The following is a 13,416-nucleotide window of genomic DNA, read 5'->3' on the forward strand; positions in this document are numbered from 1 at the left end:
CCTTCTCTTGAAACTTGTTCATTTCTGAGAGTTTTCTTGGTAACTCTTCCTGTTTTCTGAATACGATGCCTTCTCCGAGGCTATGAAAGCTTTTAAAGCTTCCTTCTGTTCCCTATGCTATCTTTTGTTTGGGTTTTTTCCTTTTGATTGTTTTTACCTGTCTTAACAGTCCTTCTTCGGAGATTTGGTAATCCTTGGCTGTATTTTCTTATATTAAGAGTCAGTCACCAAAAAGCCGACAGACCTTTCTTTATAGCTTAGTGAGTTTGCTGACTGGTGGACCTCACCATCAAGTGACTGGGCAGAGACCTGGCTATTTATGTCAAGAGATTGCCAAATGCCAGTATCTTTAGGTCTTTTCTCTTGGGCTGAACAGTTTCTCCAGAGAGGAATTTTCCAGTCTCCTGGGCGCTGCGTGTGGTGGGGCCGGGAAGCAGGGTGTGGAGTCTTAGTGTTCGTGCTTCGCTTCCAGTCTCGCCTTTGTCCTCAGCTGTGCCTGGCATCCCAAGTGCAACCCTTCCTATCCCGAACTGGGAAAGTAAGTCACCAGTGCTCTGCCTGGGTGAAGGAGGCCTGCCTGCTACCAGGCAGGGGTCTCACTGCTCCTCCCACTCTCTCTGCTAGTCCTCCTGTCAGCCCTCCTGCCCACCACCCCTCCTTCCAAGGCAACTGGTGACTAGTTCCTGAACCCTTTGGTGTTCTGCATAGGAAATCGGCTTGTTTTGTATTGGCTGTCCCTCCTGTCGGCCTAGGCTTCTGCCTTCTCTAGTCTATTGGCTCAGGTACTGTGCCTGCATCCCTCTGCTTTTCAGCTTCCAAAATGTTACTTACTTCTCTCATGTGCTGTTATTCCTTCTACTGTTCTCCTTGTGGGCATGTGTCCTTTACTGTCACATTAGTGTCAATTAGAGTAGGGCAGTGAGATAGTGCCTGTGTTTACCATGTCATATTTAACAGCCATCTTCCTACCCACCCCGGCCCCATTGCATGCTCCATCCAGACTCTTCCTGGAGCCTCCCTCAAGGGCCTCCCCCACCTACACTTGCAGCACACCTGGGGCTTGTTGCTTGGCTGCGGCTTCCGAGCATCTGCTTGGGCAGGGATGTTAATTTGCCTGGCACTGTCTACTGAGCCAGTCTGGCACCATGAAGGGCAGCAGACTGTGGCTGTCTCAGTGGACTAGAATGATAATTACAGCTTGTACTTGATACCTTTTTTTTTTTTGGTACCTTTGGCCTTCAAATGTACGAAGTGCTTTAGTCCGTATCGTTTTCTTGCTTTCGAAATGATCCTGTGGATCCCGGGCATTGCTGCATCCTTAGCCGTGATGCTCTGGTGTGTGTGGGGCCTCGGAGCTTCTGGCTTCTCCCAGCCTTAATGGAAAAGGAGTGGGTGTCACTGAAGCACTTGGCAGGAGAAGCTGTTAGGCTACGTGGCAGTGTCGGGTGGTGGGCAGAGCATCATCTTTGGAGTCAGATAGACTGGATTTGGGTCCCAGCTCCTGCCTGCTGCAGGAAGGAGGAAGGAGGCCTGCCTGCCTAAGAGGAGTAGCTGGGACCTCGGGAATGTCATTTACCTCTCTGAACGTGGAGATACCACCACCTACCTCGGAGGATTCTTATGTGTCTGCATCTTGTAGGTATTCAGTAAACGTTAGGTTCTCTTCTGGGAGGACGGTTACTCTTTGTGTCATCTCCTTTATGAGGGAAACCAAGGGCTCACCATTGTGTGAATAGTTTTTCCTGATGATAGCAGAGGAGAAAAAGAATCACCTAAAAATGTGGATGTTGAGAAATAGGCTGTTCTGATGAGTCGGGGGCTTCCTAAACTTTTGTCACAGCACAGCACATGTAGAAAATGATGAAATTGTCTGACGGCCTGGACACTTGATACCAGCTGAGGCAGCCTGTGGCTGGCCTGACCAGAGGCTGTCAGCCTGGGTGGGGTACAGTTGTCCCTGGCCCCACCTGGCTTCCCCACAGCAGGGGTTTGCTCTGTGAGGCACCCACGCTTGTTCCTAGCACGGCACGGGGTAGTGCTGTGGGAAGTGGCAAAAGTAGTGCATCCTGAGCCATCGACGGATACCGCCCTGGACACCAAGGGGCCGGGTTCCACCCCTCGGGGCTCCTGACCCTCGGTTCCCAGGTGCGAATCGGGGAACATGAAACCTGCCTTTTACAGTGCTGAGGAATATTGGCAGGGATGGATTTTTTTTGTTTGTTTTAACTTAGTGTCGGCATTAGTAGGCCCCATGTACCTGGTGGCTTGTCCTCCTTATGATGCTTGGGGAGCTGCAGAAACCATCCACCAGAGCATTCAAGACAGAAGACAGGAGTATGGCATTCGCAGGGACCATGGGGCAGTAACCAGTGAGGTCCTTGGATAGGGTTGTGCCTTTGGCAGGGAGCTGGAAATAAAAGAAGTTTTTTGAACTTAGTGTTATGGGAGGTCAACAAAAGAAAGGCTGAAGGGCTCTTTTCTTCTTTTTGCTCATCTCTGGGAGCATGCCTGTTTCATTGGGAGACAGTTGCTTCCAGCCTTTTGTTTGGACATAGCAGTGGGGTTTTTTTTGCCACCCTCACTGGGCTTCATGAAATCTGGGGACCTCCTTGTATGAACTCCATGCTTTGAGTAAGAGATGTTGAAGCAGGAAAAAGCATAGTCCCAACAGAAAAAAAAAGTGAAGGAGGGAATCCCGAAGACAAGGGCAGGCCTGAACCTAGAATTCATGGGGAAGGGCTGGGAGGGTTGGGGGAGGAGACTGGCAGGTGGTGAGTCTGCAGCCAGTTATTTCTGTGGATCTTCTGATATTCCTGCATGCACAGGGCTTTCTATGAGAGAGAACCTTGCACGAATTCCTTTTTCCCTCTGATGTGCTTCCAGGATAAGTGAGATGTGATTCCGTGGTCTTTCTAACACAGCTTCATTCTTCTCTAGACCCTATATATATGGGCCTACGTCCCAGGGAGAAAGGATGCAAATTCTTCAGAATTTCAAGCACAATCCCAAAATCAACACCATCTTCATATCCAAGGTTTGTGTGTGGCATGCAGGGTGGGGGTGGGGCCCCTAGTATCTCCGAGGGCCTGGGGTACACTGTGATTCCTATACACTGATTCATGTTTGTTGAAGGAAATTCCTGAGTATGTTTTCATTCCCACATGTCCAGGGGCAGAGATTCTGTCTCTGGGGTAGTGGAAGATGCAGATTTAGGATTTTCATGCATCATAGATAATCTGTAAAGGCTCTTTTCTTGACTGAGGTTTTTCCCACCTCTTTTTGGAATATAGGAGACTTAAGTTGTATCTCCTCTATAAAAGGAATGAGAGGTCATTCCCTACTCTGGCAAAAGTAGGCATTCGGGTGAGGTTCTCTTTACGGAGCTGGAGAATCCTGTGTACCGCCCATCCTTTGTCCTGCCCCTGCTGTGGATTGATGGTAGGTGGCCAGCGTCAACATGGACTCAAACAGGCCCAGCTCGGCCATGGCTTTAATCTGTAGTCAGAAGCTACGGCCCCACAGTTTCCCACAGTCATTCAGATTAAGAATACCCAAAGCACCAAAGAAGTGAGATTTACCTTCAAAGTGACCATGACTAAGCAAGTAAGCACCAGCCGGCGTGTCCGTGGCTAGAGCCTCGATGGTTGGAGCCCCCGAGCTGAGGAGTCCACCTACAGTCAGACTCCTGTGTGGGCAGCAGCCCTCCCGGGGCATGTGGTCCTATGTGTGTTGCTATTCTCAGTGGCCACCAGATAGGACTATGGATGGCTCTGTGAAGACGTGTTTCTGAAGCTAAAAGAATAAATTACTCAGAGTGAGTCTATGTTGAAGGACCCTCTGCTCTCTGGGCTCCTGGCACCCAGCACTGTGAGCATTACCGAAACGTGGTAGTGGTTCTAGCGGGTGGCTTTTGGGAGAACTCACACTAGGTCTTAGTGGCCCCGAGTTGCCTTTCTGAGATCCATTGCTTTACCTCTGCCTGCATCAGATGAACCATGCTCCAGAGAGGACAAGAGAGTGATTGTTATTCTAAATTATCTACAGAGCTTATTTAAATTCTTTGTGTCTCATATATAAAAAGAGACACCAGGCATGGTGGTGCATGCCTATAGTCCCAGCTACTCAGGAGGCTGAAGCGGGAGGATCGCTTGAGCCAGGAGTTTGAGGCCAGCCAGGGCAACATAGCGAGACCTATCTCTTTTAAAAAACAAAAAAGCTTCCCAAACTCACAGCTGCTTCATTTCTGTAGGTAGGTGACACGTCATTTGATCTTCCAGAAGCGAACGTTCTCATCCAGATCTCATCCCATGGTGGCTCCAGGCGGCAGGAGGCCCAGAGGCTAGGGCGGGTGCTTCGAGCCAAAAAAGGTAAAGTCATCTTTTCCTTTTTGGCTGCAAGAGGTCTCTCCTCTTGAACCAGTTTGGGTAGAAAGAGCATAGGGGTTGAGCTGCCAGTGTGCCCTGGGGTTGAGTAGACCCTGAAAGGATGTCAGTCCCAGAGCAAAGGCCAGGATTCCCAGGGCCCTTCATTATTTCTCATGCCTTGGGTATAAACGTGGGTGTTTTCCCTGGCAGGGGCCTGGAGCTCGCATGGATATGCCCTGCACTGAGCCCGGAGCCGCTGCATTGGTAGATACTAAGAGGGAGCCAGGGCTAGGCAGCACTTAATGGTGTGACATAGAAGAGAGAGAGCGGGGCGCCACCGGCAGAAGTGGAGGAGCTGGAAGCTGCCTGGATTTTGAGGCAGGGGAGGGTTTGGTAGGAGCAGCATGGGCAGCCGCAGAGTGGACACATCCCTCTCAACCTGGGAAGAGTGCTGCCCTGGCAGCAGTCACAGCCGGGGCATCGCAGGCTCCGTGGAGGAGGAGGTGAGAGGCAGTGCTGCAAAGGCTTTTGCTGAGGAGGTCTGTCAGCCTGTGCTTGCTAACTGCTGCAGATAGGGCCCAGACCCCCAGCGTGGGGCATGGCAAGGACTAACATTGCTACTAGAGATGGCCACCTCCTTCTTACTGGAACCAGGCCACATCCTGAAGCAAGGACACAGGCCCTGTCCTCAGGGAATTTGCTTATCCTAGGGGGCGTCTAGACTACCAGGCTGTTTGAAAATGGCAAGATTAGTGGGCATGCGTTGAAGTCATACTGTATTGAAATACGTTTCAGAGGCAGTTTGTTGATTGTATTTAGAATGGAGACAGGGCAGATAGTAGAAATAGCATGGACTTGGGCAAATTGTTGGCCCCTCTGAGCCTTGGTTTTCCTATCCAAAGTGGGGTGACAGGCCTGTCTTGCCAGGACTCCTGTGAGGATCGAGTTTATAAACTAGAGAAACTATAGCTTTTATAAACAGGAATATAATCTGCTAGCAATTATAAAAGTGATTTATTATATATTCCTTACTCTAATTTAGAAACTCCTTTGTGATTAGAATTATGCTTTCTTACTCAGAATACTGTTTGACAAAAGATATTTGGCCCCTTGTTTGTATCTCTGGGCTCTTACAAGACTAAGAAACAGTTGATTTAAAGGCAGTATACAGAAGCTTAATCTACTGACATTGTTACTGTGAAGTGAAAATATTCAGATATTCCTGAAGGATCGGGTCTTTCAGGCTACAATATTTTCTGTCCTAGTTTCTGTGATACAGTAAGTCCCCCCTTATTTAAGGTTTTGCTTTCCAAAGTTTCAGTTCCCCGACGGGGTCAACCATGGTCCAAAAATATTAAATAGAAAATTCCAGAAATAATTCATAAGTTTTAAATTGTACACCCTTCTGAGGGGCACCCAGTACATGAATTATTCCTTTGTCCAGCGTCTCCATGTTGTATACATTGCCCACTGGTTAGTCTCTTAGCCCGCATGGTTATCGGATCCGCTGTGGAGGTATCGCAGAGCTCGTGTTCAAGTAACCGTTCGTTTACTTCATTATGGCCCAAAGCGCAAGAGGAGATACTAGCAATATGCCAGAGAGAAGCCATAAAGTGCTTCCTTAAAGTTAAAAAGTAAAAGTTCTCATTAAGAAAAGAAAAAAAACGTATGCTGAGGTTGCTCATATCTGTAGTAAAAACAAATCTTTTTTTTTCCCCACGGCCCCCACCATGCCGGTGGAGACACCCCATCTCCACACCCCACATTGCACCTGTGGGCACGCCCCGTCAATGCCCACAGTGCCTGCAGGGACCCCCCATCTCTGTGCCCCCCACTGTAGCCACAGGGACCCCCAATTCCCCATGGGGACCCCTCCATCTCTGTGTGCTCTGGGAATGAGCCAGAACAAATCATCTGTCTGTGAAATTGTGAGGAAGGAAAAAGAAATTCATGCTAATCTTGTTGATGCACCTCAGATTGTAAAAATTATGGCCATATCATGTGACAACATTTATTACAGCACATTGTTGTAATTGTTGTTTTACTATTAATCTCTTACTGTGCCTAATTAATAAAATAAACTATCATAAGTGTGCACCCATAGGAAAAATCATAGTGTATATAGAGTTCAGTACTATCCAAGGTTTTCAGGTATCCACTGGGGAGTCTTAAAATGTGTCCCCCTGAGGATAAGGGGACTACTATAATTCTCCATGTTCCAGAATTTTCTCTCTGAGCTTTTTTTTTTTTAAGCAATTTTATTGGGATATAACTCATATACCATACAATTGATCCATTTAAAGTATACACTTGGGTGGTTTTAGTATATTCACAAAGTTGTGCAGCCATCACCACAATCTGTTGAGAATATTCTCATCACCCTCAAAAAGAAACTCTTACCCGTGAGCAGTTGCTTCTCATTTCTCCTTGCTCCCAGCCTGCAGCCCTGGGCAGCCACTGATCCACTTTCATCTCCGTGGCCTCTTCTAGACATTTCATATAAATGGAATCATACAATTTGGGGCCTTCTGTGACTGGCTTCTTTTCACTTAGCATAATGTTTTCAAAAGGATTATCCACATTTTAGGATGTATGGTACTTCATGATTTTTTTTATTGCCAGATAATATTCTGCCTGGACATAGCACATTTTATTCATTCATTTGCTGATAGACATTTGGGTTGTTTTCACTTTTTGGCTCTAAGAATAATGCTGCTATGAAATTCATGTACAGATTTTTGTGTGGATGTTTTTACTTCTCTTGGTCATATGGTATTATAGTAACTCTGTGTTTAACATTTTGATAAATTGCCAGATGGTTTTCCAAAGCAGCTGTGCCATTGTGCATTCTCACTGCCGTGTGTGAGGGTTCCAGTTTCTCCATGTCCTTGACAAGTGTAATGATCTGTCATTTTGATTCTAGCCATCTTAGTTGGGGTGAGGCTGATATCTCATTGTGCTTTTGATTTTGCATTTCCCTGATGATTAATGTGCATCTTTTCATGTGCTCATTGGCCATTTGTATATTGTCGTTGGTGAAGTGTCTTTTCAGATTTTTTGTCCATTTTATAATTATGTTATTTGTCTTATTGTTGAATTGTAGTAGTTCTTTATATAATCTAGATACAAGTCCCTTATCAGATAAATGCTTTGCAAATATTTTCTAATGCTGTGGACTGCCTTTTCAGTTTATTGATGGTGTCCTTGGAAGCAGAAAAGGCTTTTATTTTGATGCAGTTCTGTGCAAAGTCCAGGTGATCATCCCCTGACTGCAGAGCTTTCCCACTGCAGTGCTTGCTTTTGAGCCTGGGACCTTTAGCTCCTGGCATCCTAATGTCTGATGTTGTCTTCTTTCCTGCCTTCTCTTACCTTCTCCCCACAGGGATGGTTGCAGAGGAGTACAATGCCTTCTTCTACTCGCTGGTGTCCCAGGACACACAGGAAATGGCTTACTCAACCAAGCGGCAGAGATTCTTGGTAGATCAAGGTTACAGCTTTAAGGTACATATCGATTTGGCCTCTGGTCAGATTAGGACCAAGGTGTTTTTGGTGTACCAGCCTCCAGGAGAAGTGGGGGCCACTGTCAGCACCAGCCTGGGACAAACCTCAGGCTGGCACAGAGCATTAGGGGATTAGAGGCATTGCCTCAAACTCCCTTTGTCTCTGCACAGATTGCTGGGGGCAGCATCAGCTGTTGGTGGGAAATGTGCTAGCCTGGTAGGACTGAGATGCCAAGGCACTGTGGCCGGCACTGGGTCAGCACTGTGTGAACTGAGCCCCTTGGGGTTACTTCCTCAGGGGTAAGGCTGGGACAGCTCTTCCTTTCGTCAGCAGTATGCTCCAGGCCTTAGTGTGCCTTCCAGACAGACGCCAGAGCCATCCGTGTGCTCTGTGATCAGATGCTTAAATAACTTGGGAAATTCTAAAGCTTAGGCTAACTTTCATTGGCTGAGGCATTTGCTTTCTTTCCTGTTGATGCAAATACTAAGCTTATGTCAGGATTTAGTGTCCCAAAGGGCTTTATTTGTTGGGGGGGGGGGTGGAGGGTTCTAGAAGCAAGGAAGAAAATTCCCCTTATCATCCACTAAAAGGCCATCACCAAAACACACAGGTTTCCAGGTCCCTGGCTGTGAAAGACCATAGGCTGCCTCGTCAGATACGTTTTTAATTGTGTCTTTTTATGAATTGGTGAGCGTTCCCATTTTTAACCTGAGGAGGACAGGATTGTCTGGCCTCTTCTCTTTTAGCCAGAGGCAGTGACACTTTTCAGACCTCTCTTGCTCGGCTAGAGGACAGGACGTTTGGGTTTTGGGTTTTGAGTCCACTTTTTCAGAGGATTTGTGTTGTGACCTTCCTGTCTGTAAAGCCTGTGCTGACAGCGGCACTCACACCTCCTGCTTCCCGGGGTGCCATGAGGGTATGAGAGTCACCAAGTCAGAAAGAGCCGCTCTGCGTTCTTTGAAAGCTCCTGGTTGTCTGTGCCGGTTGGAGCTGCATCGTCAGCGCTGCCCGCCGAGAGCAGCAGTTAAGAGTTCCCAGAGTCATGACCCTGGAGTGGTCAGGCCAGGACACGTGTACCCTGTCTTTCCAGATCCCTGGCCACCTGAAGGACTCAGTCAGATCCTTACTTAGAGGAGCTTTCCTTGAATTCACAATGTGAGAATCGGAGGGGCTCTCCCCTCACATAGTCAACCCAGGCTTTCTGCAGCGAACAGGAAGGCCTTGCAGTAAGTTATCCCCATAGTCATGAACACCCAGGCTCCACCATGCTGTTCTCTTTTAAAATTTCAGGAAATTCTCGACGTCCTGTCTTTTTAAGTGCTCACACTTACTGGAAGCCCTGGGTGCTGAGTGCAGCCGGGTTGCAGGGCCCTTCCAGAGGGCTGCAGCCTTGGCCTTTCAGTCTGTTGTCCCTTCCTCTCCCTGGTGCAAGATGGCAAAGCTACCTAAAGGAGTCTTTAAAAATCACTAAGATTCCTGCTGATCTTCCATACGGGATCATTTAGATGCCGTGTGCTGGAAGCAGATTTCTCTGGAATTCCTTAACCTCCCCTGTCTCTTGATCATTAGTCAAGCTCCCTGTTAAAGGCAGGTCCTGGCGCTGGTCTCCAGGATGCCAGAGAGGAGCTGTCCTTGTTAGCCCCCTGGCTGGCTGGGCCAGCGCAGTGGACCCAGAAGGCAGAGGAGGGCCAAGGCAGAGGGAACAGGAGGGAACACCCTTGCTGGTTTGGGCTTCGCAGGTGATCACAAAGCTTGCTGGCATGGAGGAGGAAGAGTTGGCGTTTTCGACGAAAGAAGAGCAGCAGCAGCTCTTACAGAAAGTCCTGGCAGCCACCGACCTGGACGCTGAGGAAGAGGTGGTCGCCGGGGAGTTCGGCTCCAGATCCGGTCAGGTGAGTGGGTGGGTGAGGAGGCTCCAGGCGGCAGTGCTCCCGAGGAGAGCGCTTGTAGACACACGTTTATGCACATAGTCCTGCGTGTGTATGGGCCTGTGGGATTTTTTTGAAAAACTTGGAAAACACACATAAACGTGGAGGTGGGATGAGTAGAAACAGCTCCGTTACCCTTTTGGTGTGTGTCCCGTCCTGCGTGTGTACTGTTGCCCCTAGCTGCGCTCACGGTGGCTCTCAGTGGCTTCCTGCTCCGCTCACCGAGCAGTCTGGCACGAGTATGTGTTAGTGCCCTCATGTTGGAGCCCAGGGTGGAGCACGACAGGCACAGGGCTGCCACTTTGGGCCTTGGGCAAGTCATTTCCCCTCCTCAGTGACAAAGCTGAGCCTTCCAGCCGTAAGATGGCTCTGAGAAGCAACTCTATGGTAGCTTCAGTACTTACTTGGAGAAGATTTAAGAGTTCTCTGAAAATACTCAGCCTTTCATTTATTTTGCACATATTTATTGAGTGCCTACTATGTGCCAGGCAGATGTTAATATGCCACAATTAATGAGAGCCCGGTAGGAGAGTTCCTACCAGGCCCTTCAGGAGAAAAGTGCACTCCAGTCAGGTGCTTCTGACGCTCAGGCGGTGTTAGAGCAGCAGCTGGGCCAAGGCCAGAAGGAGCCGCCCTCCCTGCAGCCCAAGGCCTTCGTCCCCCAGGTGGGGCGCTCTCCCGGGCAGCCCAGGGAAGCTTCCTGTTCTCGCTGGTCCTGTGGTGATGACGGGTCCTCACAGCAGAGGGTCCCCTGAGGCCAGGCTGGTGAAGGCACGGCTTCAGTGCTTGGCTGCGTATTTGGCGTGTAATCTGGTACCAGGGGTGCGCCAGGCTCTGGGTCAAACCCTTAACTCACACGCTTTCTGTTCGTGCCCCATCTCAGGGCAGAGGCGGTGGGTCTTTTGCAGATGAAGTCATTGAGGCACAGACATTCAGTACCTGCCCACGGTCACCCAGTGAGAGGCGGAGCCAAGACTTCGGCCCTGGGCTTTCTGGCTTTCGACTCGATTCAAAGCCTTGTGGTGGTACCTCAGGAGATTTGAAGGGACTTCTCTGTTAAAAATATTCTGTTCAGAAACTGTCATTTAAGCAAGGCAGTGTAGCCTTATGTTTTAGAACAGAGAGTCTGAAGTCAGGTTGCCTGGGTTCAAATCCCATCTCCTTCAGAGTCGTGTGATCTAGGGCAAGTTACTTAATCTCTCTGTGCCTCAGTTTCCTCTTCTGTAAATTGAGTAGAGCAGTTGTGAGGATTAGATGAGATAATACATGTAAATAAATGTAAAATGCTTGGAACAGTGCCTGAGACACAGTAAATGATCAGTAAGTGTTATTTAAACACAATAATGTGTATTAAATTTGTATAAATTTCATAAAATTTATTGTGATTATAAATGTCATAAAAAGAGTCTCTTTTCCCCTTGGAGACTAACAGTGGACTGGTTCTCCCCCTCCCCTGCAGGCGTCTCGGCGCTTTGGCACCATGAGCTCCATGTCCGGGGCTGACGACACCGTGTACATGGAGTACCACTCGTCTCGGAGCAAGGCTTCTGCTAAACACGTGCACCCGCTTTTCAAGCGCTTTAGGAAATGATGCCCACATGGTTGCTTAGTGCAAGACCGGCGTGCCGGGCACCGCTTCGGGAAGGGGTTTGCAGTGTAACGTCGTCTTTCCACTGACATGGGCCGGGCTGGTCGGAGCTCAGTACCTGCCGACTCTGGCAGAAAATGCAGCAAGGGCTTGCCTCCACCTCATGGGCCATGCAGGGCTTACAAAAAAGGCAGACAAGGTTTTCTTTGGTCTTTTCAAACTCATGGGGAAGTGGGTTATTCCTGTATAGAAAAATTTGTAATATTTAAGGCATATTTATCTTAATGTTCTCCTGAATAAACCAAAATGAGCATTTAACCACTTTTCGTTCTGGACGTGCTTTGTGCCTTGTCGCGGGCAGGGGTGTCTGGCTGACCAGCTCCACCAGGGCCCTGCTTGTGGCAGGCGGAGGCGGGAGGTGGATCCCACCCCCAAGGAGCTGCTGAGAGGACACACCCCAGGATAGAAGCTGCATAGGTGGGGAAGTGCCGGGGACGCGTGGAGAGGGCGGTCTGGCTAGAGGGAGGAGCCGGAGCAGTTGGCAGTGGTCCCTGTTCGCTTAGCCCCGGCAGATTCGGACTGAGGCCACGGCTGCCTGATTTTCCAGTGGCCGTGGCAGACACAGCACGTGCGCCCTCCAAGTAAGCTCCTGATGGTTCATCTCGGACGAACAATCTCTTATTTCTCCCCGAAAGTATGATTTAGATCTTACTGGGAAGCTGGGTTCCTCTTCTAAGAGCAGTTTTCTGCCCTTGCGTCTTTAATGGCTAGTTCCTATATTCTTAAAAATGGCCTTGGGCTTTTGCTGTCATGTTCCTGATATGAAAGGACAGGTGCTGAGGGAAAGACGGGCAGGGCAAGGTTGCTCCATGAAAGGCAGGCACGTGCGAGGCATCAGCTGGCCAGAAAAACTTGCTCTTCTGAGGCAGCAGCTCATTCTAACAGGAAACAGCCCACACACCTGGCGGGGGGCTGACACCCTGCGCTACGCCAGGCCTCCAGGTAGAGGCGAGTCCCTGCCCAGCCCGCAGCTCAGCAGCGGCCTCCCTTTTTCTGCGTCGTCAGCTGCAGCACACCTGGACCGGAGAAGACTTCGCTTTCCCCGGGAGCAAGATCCACCTCCCCGCAGTCCACTAGTCTGAGCGGACCTTTTGGGAGCAAACACAGTCTCCTAGTCTGGTCGGCAGCTGGTGCCACCAGGGAGCTAGCCACTCTCCAGGTTTGTCAGTGCAAACCCCGGAAGTGGCAGTGGGTCCCCATTAGGAGGAGAGGGCCCTGCGCAGCCAGACCTGAGGCCTACGTGCAGGGGTATGCGCGCAAAGGCCTGCAAACGTGCCTGTCACTTGACCCTGACAGGCTGGCGCCCAGATGTTCAAGCCTGATTATGAGACATTATTTGCAGAGATCTCTGTCACACACACTTTTATGTTTGAGATCTCAACGATACCAAGCACTTCCTGAGTTTTCACACCTCTGGCCTTGCTTTCTTGCTAATTTACTATGTTGAATTTTACCTGAGCTCTGCGATCCTAGAAAATAGAGACGTTTAAAGGAATCCCCCATTGTTTGTGTTTTGGAAAATAGCTTACTGTAAAGAACCACCCTTCCCCTTCCCAGCACCGCGAACGCTCCCCTCGAGCACCCAAGATGAGGCCAGACAGACCTCCCAGATACCCCCTCGTCACTTCATAAACGATTAGCTAAACTGCTTGTCCCACTGATCCGCTGGAACACATGCTTGTGAACTAAACTTTGGTTAAGATTCTCTTCTCACCCAGGCCCCTGGACTTTGGCCCACCTGCTGCCTCCAGCCCCACCTGAGAATAGACTGGACTCCTCCCACTTCCTGTCACCCTCTTTGCACTCCACTCCTCCCTGTAAGAGAAAACCCTTTTGCCTGGCCCTCCAGACACTCACACAGCTTGTTTCAGTAGTTCCCCCTGTTACGGCAGGGCGCTCTGCCCCAGCCCTTTGCAATCATCCTTTCAAATAAAGTCCCTCTTTACTATGTCCGGATTTATTTTTTAGTTGATAC

The 13,416-nt window shown here is 49.3% G+C and overlaps 1 protein-coding gene across 1 annotated transcript in view; it reads left to right on the plus strand.

The window, feature by feature from the left end:
* The window catches only part of ERCC3 (excision repair cross-complementation group 3), a 29,566-nt gene extending 17,889 nt beyond the window's left edge, over window positions 1–11,677 (plus strand). Inside the window, exons 11-15 of the mRNA XM_012649933.1 lie at window positions 2,938–3,034; window positions 4,250–4,367; window positions 7,747–7,865; window positions 9,605–9,757; window positions 11,253–11,677. Coding sequence (XP_012505387.1) covers window positions 2,938–3,034; window positions 4,250–4,367; window positions 7,747–7,865; window positions 9,605–9,757; window positions 11,253–11,384 — 619 coding nt within the window. The 3' untranslated portion in view covers window positions 11,385–11,677. The remainder of the gene's footprint in view (window positions 1–2,937; window positions 3,035–4,249; window positions 4,368–7,746; window positions 7,866–9,604; window positions 9,758–11,252) is intronic.
* Window positions 11,678–13,416: the final 1,739 nt, after the last annotated feature.

Source organism: Propithecus coquereli, unplaced genomic scaffold (genome assembly GCF_000956105.1).
Source record: "Propithecus coquereli isolate 6110/MARCELLA unplaced genomic scaffold, Pcoq_1.0 Scaffold307, whole genome shotgun sequence".
Taxonomy (NCBI): Eukaryota; Metazoa; Chordata; class Mammalia; order Primates; family Indriidae; genus Propithecus; species Propithecus coquereli.